The 12913-nt window shown below is 40.1% G+C and overlaps 1 protein-coding gene across 1 annotated transcript; it reads left to right on the plus strand.

Moving 5' to 3' along the window:
* Positions 1 to 1093: 1093 nt before the first annotated feature.
* On the plus strand, positions 1094 to 12898 carry LOC110045768 (ankyrin repeat and BTB/POZ domain-containing protein 2-like). The gene is made up of 19 exons (XM_089288834.1): positions 1094 to 1812; positions 3233 to 3388; positions 3715 to 3979; positions 4055 to 4207; positions 4595 to 4760; positions 5208 to 5297; positions 5825 to 5926; positions 6575 to 6668; positions 6821 to 7036; positions 7187 to 7248; positions 7589 to 7652; positions 7967 to 8145; positions 8731 to 8839; positions 9237 to 9346; positions 10102 to 10188; positions 11249 to 11314; positions 11439 to 11552; positions 11698 to 11814; positions 12205 to 12898. Exons 1-19 carry the CDS (start codon positions 1203 to 1205, stop codon positions 12292 to 12294), a joined length of 2850 nt encoding a protein of 949 aa, XP_089144960.1. The 5' UTR covers positions 1094 to 1202; the 3' UTR covers positions 12295 to 12898.
* Positions 12899 to 12913: the final 15 nt, after the last annotated feature.

A 12913-nucleotide genomic window follows, 5' to 3' on the forward strand; every position in this document is an offset into this window, starting at 1 on the left:
TACCAAGAATATACAAGTGACAAGTAAGAAATTCCATGGTATACCACGAGAGACCGTTGCATAACTATTTTATACCATGTCATAGAAAATAAAAGGGCCAACACAGTTATTGCGACACACGCGGGGCGCATGATGGGAAGGTTTGATGTAATACTGTCGAATATACGTACAAAGGCTTTGCTGTATTCTGATTGGGAGAGTAACTGCCCGATGGTAACTTCTTGGGCTCACTCTCTTACCGTTTCAAAAATCTGTACCTCAACGGCCACTGTGTCTTAAGTAAAAATTGTCACAGTTCTCAGTCTTGGTAGGAAACAAAATGAGAAATAAAACCACTCCTCCCCAAAGAATCAATGATGAGTTTGCCCTTAAACTGAAACGCGCTGTTTTTCCTTTATTGAAATGAGGGAAGGGGTGTTCTAAAAGGAGCCCAGTCACGTTATTTTGAGTTATTTTGGACAAGTACAAAATTGCCTTTTAAATTGAAGGGAACCTGAAAATAGTAGTTTACTAAGATAGAACTGAAACTGACCAAAACGAAAATGAACAAGGATGGTTTAGGATGGAGAAGATTGGCACGGATTACAAACGACGAACTTGAAAAATTTTGGCTCAACTTCACCAAGATGCGCAAGCCGTGACGTAGCACCTTTAAATTTCATTCAAATTGACCAAGGTTATGTGCGTGTCGAATCGATCTCTACAAATTACCTGGCAAAATGTTTGTGTGTAGTTTGCCTAGGACCAAAAACGAATTACTCCTTGTCCTGCTAGGAGAAACCGTAGTTCTACAAACTACGGAGAAATTAGAGATATTTAACGGCTGCGCGATACTTCACAAGATTTATACGAAGACTTTGCTGGCTTCGTCACTGAATTTTACCGCCTGTCCCCATCGCGCAACCAACCTTGTTACAAGCGTAATTTCACAAAACACATCACAGACGAGTTTATTTTCAACAAATAAAGGTTTTGTGGTTACTGTTGTGTTTACTCTCAGAACAATGTGATATTTCAATCGTATCACAAAACAATGTCAATCCAACTACAGCTGACGGTGATTCGTGGATACATTACTCTGTTTACTGTTTAATTAGCTCAAATCTCGCCAGTTTACAAACTTAGATTTAATACGTGCGTGCAAGACATGAAGGATTGACAACAGCTAGCTAACTTAAGTGAGTTTTTACAACGGCGACACGATGCAGCAAAGTAACCTCCCGGCAAATTCTCAGTTTCTTAACCCCGGACCAGCAGAGCTGAACAGCGAGTCACCGAAAAATGGCGGCCGGGCTGTAAATGTGGAAAACGACTGGGATGTCTGGCTACCCATGTTACCTCATCTCGATGAATTGCCATGGACGCTACAAGACATTTCAAAAGTCTTACGACTCGGCAGGACACGCGAGAATTTTCGCGCCATTTCACCGCAGGCTGTGGAACGCGTGTCGTTTCTCTTACAAAGACCGCTATTGCGCATTGTTCGCGAAGCAAAAAGACTCTCTGTTCGATACTCCAAGTGCTCTAGGCAAGAATTTCAAACGAGCATCCGCCTGGTGCTGTCCTTGTCAATGGCTAAAACGTGCGTGACGCTGGCTTCTAAAGCGTTCTCCTTATACTCGATGTCAAGCGACAGATTTCGCCGCTCCAAGAGATCGCGTAGCGGATTGATTTTACCCGTTGGTAGAATGTTCCGTTGGCTTGTGAACATGAAGGTGGCTGGTCGTATCTATGACGCGGCAGCAATTTATCTGAGCGCTACTTTAGAATACATTGCTGAAGAGCTTGTCTTCCGAGCTGTCAACAATTTAGGTAATCTTTGTTATCCGTTAATTAACCATGCTAATCACAGCTGTGAGCATAGTGCCAATAATAATTGTGTTTACTTACGGTCGCTCTTGGTGGTAAATTTATGGAAACCGAGTTTTGTTGAGGCTTATAAAAAAAATCTATCACCAACTTTAAAGAGCTCATACTCGAGGGTGAAATCTTCCGATTGTGGAAAGTGTTCTTTAAAAAAGAAAAAAAAAAGCGTTGTTTCTGAAGTAGAAGGCTTGACAACAAATAATTTTCGCCAGGATTAAATGCACTATGAAAAACTTGGTTTTGCAGGAGGTGGTCAAGGACAATATTGCTACCTCGTGTTTAGGTTCACTGTTATCTGTTTGAGTCAAACGCGAAAATTGTTTTCGATCTGCACAGTGTTTCATCACTTAGAGGCTTTCATCAGAGGAATGTCAGTAATCTTATTAACAGTGGAACAAGGATATTTGTGTGAAGTTCTTTGAGCTCTTTTGTAATTTGTTAACTTCAACCAGAACAGTTGCGACTGCCAAGAGACTTAATGAGCTAGTGTTATGAACCGACTGGAGCCGCAATTTGGACTGCTAAACAAGTCTCGATTCTTCAAAAGTCAGCGATAATTTCAGCAGCCCACAACTCATATAGAAACTATTGTTCCCCAAAGCTAGCGAACAAAAATTAAAATTAAACAAAGCGAGGATTACGACAAATAAAGAAAAGGAACTTCAGAATTGGATAAAGTGGAGATGGCAGATGCACGTGCAGCTAAGTGATCTAGAGAGCTGTTCCGTAATTTCCTCATAACTTGAATTCAAGGAGTTTCGTTGAAATATTCGTTATTCTTTGTAAGAGCAAATGCTCGAAGAGGATATAAGTCATCTATGGAAATTCTTTTTTTTAAATAAAGAATTTACATGCCTTGTCAGTTGAATATTTAAATGAAAGGAAACCTTAAAGGAGCTCAGCCACGGTATTTTGAGTTATTTTGGCCGCGTATAAAATCACCTTTAAATTGAACGAAACGATAGAAAAACACCAAAGAGATATTAATAAACCATAAAGGAACAAGGATGGTTAGGGATGGAGAAGATTGACACGGATTACAAACGACAACCTTGAAAAATTTCGGATTAACTCTTCAAGATGCACAATTCATGACGTAGGTACTTTAAAATACTCGACTAAAAGTGAAAACAGCAAGTATATGGTCAAGAGGGACCATAAAAAATGATTGAAAGATCTACAAACTTGAACAGCCCTTGTAATTAAAAGTTTACAAGATGCGCCAGTTAACGTTATCCGTTCACTGGCAAAAGCCCATATGAGAATTCCAAAACTGAGAAATCATGAACTGTAAGTTACGTCTCTAACGAGTAGCGTATAATTACAATCAAGGACGTTATTAGCAGAGTTTTGTCTTTTTTTTCAGAGGGCGTAGACCAAGTAACTCCTGAGGTGCTGGAAGACTGGATCAACACAGATGCGGACTTGTGGGGAATGTTTCAACCTTATTATCATCTGCTATCCGGTAGAACAGCCTTTGGTTTCACTGACTCCATCGAGATGTACGCTCCTTCTAAAAAAGGTAACTGATTTAGTTTTCATGAACCTAGGGATTCTCAACAGCTGAAACTTATTTCAATTGACAGATTAGTTGAGTCGAAAGTACCAAAGAGGTTGTAATCAAACAAAAAGTGAAAAGAACAAATGTATTAACGCTGGAAAAGTTTAATGCCTCGGTCAACTATCACTCGATAGAAACCGAGAGACTAGATTTTTGAAGTCCTGGCTCCCTCAAAAACAAGCCAGTTCCTTCAGCAATCATTCGAAGAGAAGTAACAGGCAAGGGACGATGATCATCGTCTCTTGTCACAGGCTAATCAATCTTGGAATTTATCTCTTTCGGTTTAGCGCCAAGCAGCCCTAAGGCAGGTTCACCAAGGCGCAGAGGATTGGACAAATGCTTAACCACTACATGTGTGACGTCAGTGGCTGAACTGACCGAGCTTGTTTTGCAGGCTCAACAACGTTTCGCTGAGGTGTACCAGACTAAAGATAACAAGCTGATATCTCAAGTAGACTGGGCATCAAATGCCTTGCAGACTCTGTATTACTTCATGAAGTGTTCGCACCAGATCGACGAGGACATTTCCGACATTTTGGCGGCAACGAGACGGTAAAACAAATCTATTATTTCATGTTACAACAAATCAAACCGTAATCTTAAACGTTGGAAGTTTTTTTCTTGCAGAGCGCATTCCCATCTTCCCCCGCTGGTTGAGTGGTTAAGGGTGGCTAGTCTGCACGCCGAACACCGTGTCAGCGGTATGGTCGATGATGATGACGTCAGACAAGCAGCCAGGCTGCTCATGCCGTTTAATGACTGTGAGCCACGAGCTTTGTGGTAAGCGGACACAGTGTGTTTGTCGACTTAATAGTTATCGTTATTTGAAAGCTAAGTGCATGAGGCAGAAGAAGAAAACGAAACGTTTTGTCTTGCATTTGGCAAATGCGAGATTCCAGCAGTTTTTTAATGCTTTTAAGCGTTATGTGCAAGAAGTTTGTGAGATACTCTGCAAAAAGTACAGCAGCAAACTAAAATGCAAAACGGCAGAACAATACATATTCAGCTTGACCTGCAAGTTTAGACTAAGCAGTAAATTTTGTAACCTTTGGTGTGAAAGTAAAGGTTCTCGCAACTTAGAAACAAATACATGGCTTTGGCAAGCAACAAAAAGCTCCATCATAAGGTCACTTTTTTATGATTTCTTTTTAATTTTGTGTTTTTCAGTCCTGTTGATTCGTTGTCCGTCTCCAGATCTCTCTCGCCCTCAGCGACAGCCGTCAGTTTTCAACAGGGCCTGGGCCTGCGCATGCTTTTATGCGGTAGAGTGGACATAATTCCTCAGGCTCTAGCAATGTTGGGACCCGAAAAAGTCAACGCTGTCAACATACAGGTATACAGAATTTAGGCGCCGTGAGTTCACAGTAGAGGTAATAAAAGAAATAAGAAATCAACACAGGAGTTCGTCGCTGCTCTTGGTCGCTGTTTTTTTCCGTTGTGTTTACTGGTGGCATAGCTGTTATTTCAGTTGCGCTAAGAATACCATATATTCTTTTGTAAGGAGGCATACGAACGAAGCGAGAGGCTAAACACAATATATACAAAATGGTCTTGCTGCTTCGTTTGAGCGTCAAACCGCGCAGAACTGCGGCAACAACAGGTGATACACTAAAATCAAATAGACCGCCAACGTAATTTATATCTAAAAACTTTTACACTATAAAAAGAAATGTCTATTGTAAACCATAAAGAAGTTGAAGTCCTGACAATAGCACAGAAAGTTAGAGAATTTTTTAACAGAGAAATAACAAGATGCTTTGATGCTGTTCTCTTTGACCAGGGAATGACCCCACTCATGTACGCATGTGCAGATGAAAACGAGGCTCTTGTCAAGACACTGATCGAGCACCACGCGCTACTGGATACTCAGGTACAATTCATGGACTGTTACACAACGAATAAAAATAAGGCCTGTATGGGGGATTAACTCTCTACCCTTCATCCTGTCTTGTCCTTGAACAGTCACGTTTGCTACACTTTATTTTGTGTGCAAAACAACAAAAGCACCATTTCCATCAAGAAGAGAGCCCACTGCATAGCGTTTTCTCAGCCTTGAATTTATTATTAATCTCAGAAGCATAGAAAATGAAAAATAAACTGAGTAAATCACTTTATTCAAGCATCGAACTGTTAAGCATTACTGGACACTGAAACAAGCAAGCGAAAACAGTATTGTAAATTGAACAGAAATTGAACAGCTGACAATTTACAAAGCGTAGAGGAGTTGAATTTGGGACCACCAAACACAAATCCATCTAGTGGCAGGGAGTAAGACTTGAGCTTGGGACCTCCAGAGTCCCAAATCCAGCGCCCTTAACCAATAGGCCACGCTGCCTTGACTTACGGCTGCTCCATGGCCATCTAAGACTGTTTTTTGTTTTGTTCTTTTTGACCAAGGTACCTAATAACAAGCAGATTTATCCACTAGTTAACCTGGATCTCATGTCCTGGACCGCGTTGTCTTTTGCGGCAGTGAAAGGTCACGTGCACGTGTGTCAGGTAAATAACAACTTATCTTTGTGACCAAGCAGGGTATGTAGGTAAGAAAATAACTAAGCCTTCTCTTTAACAATCCCAGTTGGCTTTCCTGGCCTATCTGAGTATTTGTTTTCTCAGTAGTGAAATTTGGGCGAGTGGGATCGGAGTGGTAAGGTCTTTTTCAGCTGGGAAAATTAGCCGGTAGCTAGCTTCTAGCTACATTGCTGTAAAAGAATATTGACAATCGAAAAACACTACTGCATGGAAATACTGAAAGAGGAGAAAGAGATGTCCAGTATTGTAAAAGAAAAAAGATTTAAAATAGGGTTACGAGTGGTCGATTTAATTTGAAAAAGTCGTTTGCAGAATTTTGAGTTGAATTAACGTGCAATGATACATTTGGTATCTCTGACCAGTTTCTGTTGTTGCAAACACTTTTCCTTTCTAATAGCGACGAAACAAAAAAGTCCGTTTATACTGCGCAGTATTAGTATTACCGCCCCCATCTTTCGTTTCGTCTTTCTTAGTGTTATAATCATCTGCTGCATTCAGAGCAGAAATTTGCTTGAGAAACCACCTGTTCATAATATTTGACAAGTGAATTGCAATTTAATGTTAAGCCAGGTAATTATGATCTGATGAAATTTGTATCCTTCTCTATGCCCTCAGCTTCTGTTGGATGCCGGAGCCAACCCCAATGGTGCAACAGATCATGGGAGAGACAGCCAAGTGGAGACACCATTACAGATGGCTGCTGCTTCAGGTAATAGTCACTTGTCAACGGTTTGATTGTAAGGGTTCACTAAGTACCTTCACCCTGATACATTGTTAAGTTATATCGCTCCTTGTTGCGCATATGACTATTCATTACAATCGTCATTCTCAATTTCTGATTTTCTTTGCACGTTGCACTAGGTAATTACGAGCTAGTCGCTATGCTTCTCAGGAAAACCGCGGATCCTTACATCAGCGTGAACACATCATCGTTCAGTCCTGGATCGCGGGGGTTTGGGAACGCCTTTGCAGCTGCGGCTGCGCACGGTCACAAAAACATCCTTAGGAAACTGCTGGCGGAGCCTGGTGCCCGACGGGAAAATGACATGTTGTCACTTGTAGAGATACTCTCCGAAGGTTTGCATTTAGTCTTTATTTATTTTCAAACGTTTGTTGAACGGCTATCAGATAAATTTGGTTATACTGACTGAGAGAATCATGACATAGAAAGGCTGTGAAGATCTATGAAGCTTTACCGAAATTTCCGTTTTTCATTGATCAACCCAGGGTCACTCTTGGATGGTGGAGGCGAAAAAAAACTAACAAAGAAAAGAAGCCAAGCTCTTGAGGTAAAAGGCAACAATTTTACAAAAAAGATGGAATCTAGCCGTGAGGGTGTTTATAAAATCCACTGTCTTTCTTCGTCCGTCCACCCCTCAGTCGGTTCGTTCGTTCGTTCGGTCGTTCGTCGTGCATTTGTTCGTGCATTTGTTAGTGCGTTCGTTCATTCATTCGTTCATTTATTTACACCTGGGACTGTACACTCATGCGCGGCTCTCTTATTCTCATTATTATTAGGAGTTTAGCACTTCTTGCTTTCGACAATGACTTAGGAGAACGTTAAGTGTTCCAAGAAAACTGGCACAGTTGCAGTCATCCTACGTTTTTTTTTTTTTTTTTTTACTTTAGGAAGCTCTGTACCACAGCTGTGAGCACGGATTTCTTGACATAACCATGGAATTAAGAAGTTTAGGTATGACATGTCGTTGAATTGCGCGTAATTGGCCATTTTCATATCTGCAATGCGTAGGCGTTGCTTGGAGCATCCTTTTGTCTGAGACCAGAAAAATGTCTTTATCAGTATTTCTTGCTTCATCTCGGTAGCTAAATTCTCTCTTTTATTTACGAAGTAAATTATCGAGTAAGATGTCAACCACTTTTGACGGGTTAGGAGAGGGGTAAAAGAGAGTTCAGTTCCTCCATCTTTCTTCACCAACCTTCTCAAACGCAGGCCGGCTACCACCTTCTCAAAAACTGCTGTTTTGAAATGAATGTTTCTCCGACCAGGTGTGCCATGGAATATTCATTGCTGGAGTCAAACTGTAGGTCACGCGTTTGAGCGAGGTCAGAAGTCATTCCTAAGATGCCTGTTGCGCGACTTTCAGTCCATGTCAACCGATGAGTACACAAATGACTTCTGTGACGACGGGCTTGTCATCTTGTTCAATATCTTCAAGGAATGCGAGGTGACTTGTTTCTTTTAATGTTGTTAAAAAGAGAAATTAGTTAAAATGTTACTTTACCTCACAGCCCCAACGCTTACATTGCATTACATTGTGCGCAGGTGCAGTGTAGCCTCGAACATATTAACAAGTAGGGAATGTTTTCGTCTTGCGCTCGGAGAAGGCAACGAGGACTGGTCTTATTTTTAAAAGGACGATTTCCAAGACAAAGGCTTCGTATGTTGGAGGCCAAGTGCCAGGCCTGAATTTTTAGCATCCAAAATGGCTAGCACAATTGATTCCGACTGACATGGTCACATACTGAGGCCTAATTTGCTTAAATGGGGTAGTATTAGATTTGTACCGACCACTCTATGTAAAGCACATTACAACATCGCAGAATAAGGTATTTGGGGAGAGGGGAAGGGGGCTAATGATTTAACTTAGCCATCCTTACCAGTCTCCCCTGTCCTGACCATGCAGTTTCGATGTCCAATAAGTGGAACATGAGATGTCTTTCTCAGCTTTGGACCCCCTCTTTCACAAGGTTCGCCTTGAATAAAGTTTTTGTTTATCGATTTATGAGACACTTTCCCTTTGTACTCCTAGGACCAGGCTCTTTCAAAGGAGCTCGCCTCGGTGTTGTCGTGTTGTTTTGGGTATGGAGCCCTGAAGGAGATTGAGGCACTTCCAATAACACAGACATCCATCCGTATCGGTAATGTATTAGATTTACAGTTCTACGATTCATTGAAACCATCGTTCATCAATCTGTCGCCAGTCAACGTTGGGTTGCTTGCATTTGCTGAATTTGACAAGATGCTGAAGCTTTGATTTTCCTTAACGTTTTACGTCAACTATGAATAAATTTGAATAAATTGTACATTTGGTTGCGGGGGTTCAATTTCCAGAGGGGAAACTACTACCGAGTCGGGAAATGGGACGAGAGGTTAAACGCAAGTAAAAACGTCTTGAAAAGTAAAGAATAAAATTTTAAATTCTAAGGCTCTTATTTTGAGAGAACGTTTGCTAATGCAGTGTATCTGTGTGAATGGATGTTGACAAATACAGTTAGTGTTTACTGAGTGCATTTTCTGCCTGTTTTCGATGTGCAGGTCCAGATTATATCAACAGCCCAGAAATGTCCGACATCACCTTTCTTGTGGAGGGGCGATCGTTTTACGCACACAAGATCATCCTTGCAACAGCTTCAAAGAGATTCAAGGTACGAAATATGGATAGTCTATTTTTTTTTTTGTTTTTTTTTTTAAAAAAAAAACATCAAAATAAGGGTTTGTTTGCAGTGGAATAGTGATTGTGTAGCTTTGTCATTGTGCAGGTTTTTAAAAGTATGATTATTAGAAGGGAATGTTTATGAGGTTGGAAAAAATCAAAGGAGCAAACAAATGCTCAAAAAATAGAGCATGCTAGTGTGGCGACAGTCACAGCCTTAAGGCGTTTCCCTATGCACATGTTACCTAGCAACATTGCATCAATGATAGCTTTGTGTTATGAGTTGCCATAGCTATTACTGTGTGCTTCTCTTATATTAATATTTTATACCCATATATTAATTTAACTATTTTAGACCTCCCTTATAGCGTAGTAATAGCGTTTCTTTTTCCCTCCTCTTTTCCTTTCCTTTTATGTGTGCATTTGTGCTTTTGCTGACTTGTAATATTAATTTATTTTCATTTTACGCTGATGTCAACTTGCTGCCTGGCTCCGCTAGCCCCTAAGGTTATCCCAGGCAGCCAGTCATGCTCTAATTTTATTATCTAAATTTTCTGTAATCAGTTACAAGGCAAGAGAGAGAGTATGAATAGAAATTGTTGCTGTTGTTGTTGTTGATTATTACCTGCGCACGTATTCTCGGAAAAGAAACTCCATGGCAAGATTTTTACATATTTGTAGACTATAAATGTGTTTCAGGAAAAGCAGTCGGCTTGTATATTCACTGAAGGTGTCCTATCTTTGCAGGCAATGCTGTCAAACAGGCCTGTCGAGGAAAACGATGGGAGCAATCCTTGCATTGAAATAAGCGACATAAAATATGAAATATTTACGGTAGGATATGAAAAAGACAGTTTTCACAGACGTATACTATCAATGCCTAAATTACAACCTGTTCACACCAAATGTTTGAGCGAGGACAATGTATAATCAACTGACTCAAGTCAAAGTTCAATCGCATGAAGAAAGTAATATTATTTGAACCTTGTGTGCATGTTGAACTTAAGTTTCAGTAGCTTGTCATCGTTTTTAACTCTTTTAAGCTGATTTATTGTTGTGTCAAGTCATGTCATGTCATGTTCCTGACTGACTTGTGACCCTCTTCAGCACTAGAAGAATATGTATATATAAAAAAACTACAATACACATTCTTTAAGATTTGCGAACAGTTTTAACAGATCTTTCTTTGTTTAGCTAAAGTTCATTGTGTAAATTTTTCCTTGGGCTTTTAAAGTGGCTCGATCGAAGTCTTGAGTAATGATACCGTTCAACTTTGAGCGACTAGAGCACCACCACTATCAATCCAACAGAAAATCAAACGTAACCGATGTACTAGAGAAAGACGAAAGTTGCAAATGGAGTACATTTAATTTCACCAGGATCTGAGTTAAATGGCGACGAAATGACGCCATACCCCATTTTACATAAGACCGAATAACTTGCCATAAGCGATAATTTTGAAAAATACGACGTCGGGATCTCGGACTTGACTTATTAGTCTTAACGAAAGCAAAATTAAAAAAAAAACTATAACAGCGTTTTCGAGAAAATTGCGAGTGAATTTTCAAGATGTCAAAATACAACAAAAAGATCTATGTAAGATTTACCTAACTTGAAACTTTCATCATTCTCTAGCACAACAGTAACGTTCGATTGCTCAAGAAATGCGATCGAGCCACCTTAACATTCCTACTTAGGTTGACTTCAATAGTGTGAATCTAACCCGCTGATTGAAATGAAGGCCGAAGGTTGTCTGCTTGGACAGTTCAATCAGTCATGCTCGTGTTAAAGAAGTACTAGATGAATTATGTTCAAACAAAAAAGATGAGACTTAAGCTAAGGATGTTTTTGTTTTTCCATGTAATGAAATCAAAGAACTATTATTTCTCATCAGCTTGTGATTCAGTTTTTGTATAGCGGAGCGGTGGACGACCCTGTGGATCAAATTAAAATTCTAGAGGTCAGTATGTGCTCACATGTTATTCACCAACAGTCGCTCACCCTTATTTATTTATTTATTTATTTATTTATTCATTTCTTTTACCTATTTTTACCCTCTTCGCTATTTTGCCCTCTGTTTTTAGTTGTTACAAGCCTCGCAGTTCTTTATGTTAGACTCATTAAAGCGTCACTGTGAGCGTCTTGCCGCTGGCCACCTCAACTGTGAAAATGTCGTGGACACCTGCGCATATGCCAAGGTCAGTATATGCCGAGAGCATGAAAGAGGTGTAGAGTGAAACACGAGCCGTAGACGAATGTTTCTCCATACCTCTGTGAGGGAGAAAATAATAATAATAAAAAAAATGGTGGGAAAATGTCTGACATCGGTTTGTACAATTTCAGTCGTGCGATGCAAAGGAGCTGTTAACCTACTGTGAAGGGTTTATTTTGAAAAATCTTCCTGCCATGATGGACATCAAGAACTTTAGAGACACTTTGTTCAATAACAACAGCAAAGATGTAAGTACAAGACGTTCTTCAACTTCTTTTCCACGAATGGAATGATTAGGAGGAAAATTTCGAGAATATGTTATCCCTGTGAGACTGGGAACCACCCAACCGCATTGGGGTATGGTGTATAAACAACAACCTGTTCAATCTTCTCAGTAAGAGTTTTTCCAAACAAAATATGAAAGCTAGTGAAGGTAGTGATATTTTTAGTTCGTCGTCATACGGAACAACGAAGTTTGGAAATAACTGAACTAGACCTACAGATTCTCAAGGGATAATAAGCTTAAAAGTCGGTGCAATATTGTGACATAACATTGATGATGTCCTATCGGTTGTTGGAACAGTTCGATGTCGGCGTATAATACTACCGTAGGCATTTAACTTTCCTTTCGTTTGCAGCTGTTACAAGCTTTGAAGTCGTGCTTGGTGCAGCGAATCAAGTGTCACAGTCTGGCGAAGCTACATGGGAAGTCATCTTTCAAAATTTGAATATGTTTCCAACACAGTTACATTATTATGACGAAGGGTGGTCGGGCAGACTATCGTATTCAGTGTACCCAGCAGGCGATCCAAGCTTTTTCAGACGATAGACAATTGAGGCCACAAACCCAGGGAAACATTCTCGGTGCATGGAATTTTCCCAGACTTGCCATGGCCGGTGACGAAACGTTAGAGAAAACGCTAACTGCTCTTGACTCTCGCAGACGATTCTGACACGCTTGTTCAAAAGCAGGTCAATTAATGCTAACCCGAGATTAAAAGTTAACCGAAGTATCAATTTTTTTTGTATAAAAATGTGTTTCACTGCTTATGTTTTGAGTAATTTGAGATTACTCAAGCTCAAAACTCAAGGGCATAAAATATAAACAGAGAACCTCACCGAAAAGTTAAAAAAACTGAAATCAAATTTCTCGCTAATCCTCGGTTAGCCTAATCGGGCTTTGAACAATCCTGCCCTGGCTGCTAAAGAAAGCAGTAATCGCATTGGTTTTAAACCCTATAGCACTGTTCAAGATGTTCCTTCAAAGTAAGTATTAGATTATGTAAATCAAAACAAAAATATAGAAGAGATTAAACGCCACCCTTTGTAAAATGTGGCAGCTGAACT

This window comes from Orbicella faveolata, unplaced genomic scaffold (assembly GCF_042242905.1).
Source record: "Orbicella faveolata isolate gen_17 unplaced genomic scaffold, um_ofav_v1 contig_2, whole genome shotgun sequence".
NCBI classification, from domain to species: Eukaryota; Metazoa; Cnidaria; class Anthozoa; order Scleractinia; family Merulinidae; genus Orbicella; species Orbicella faveolata.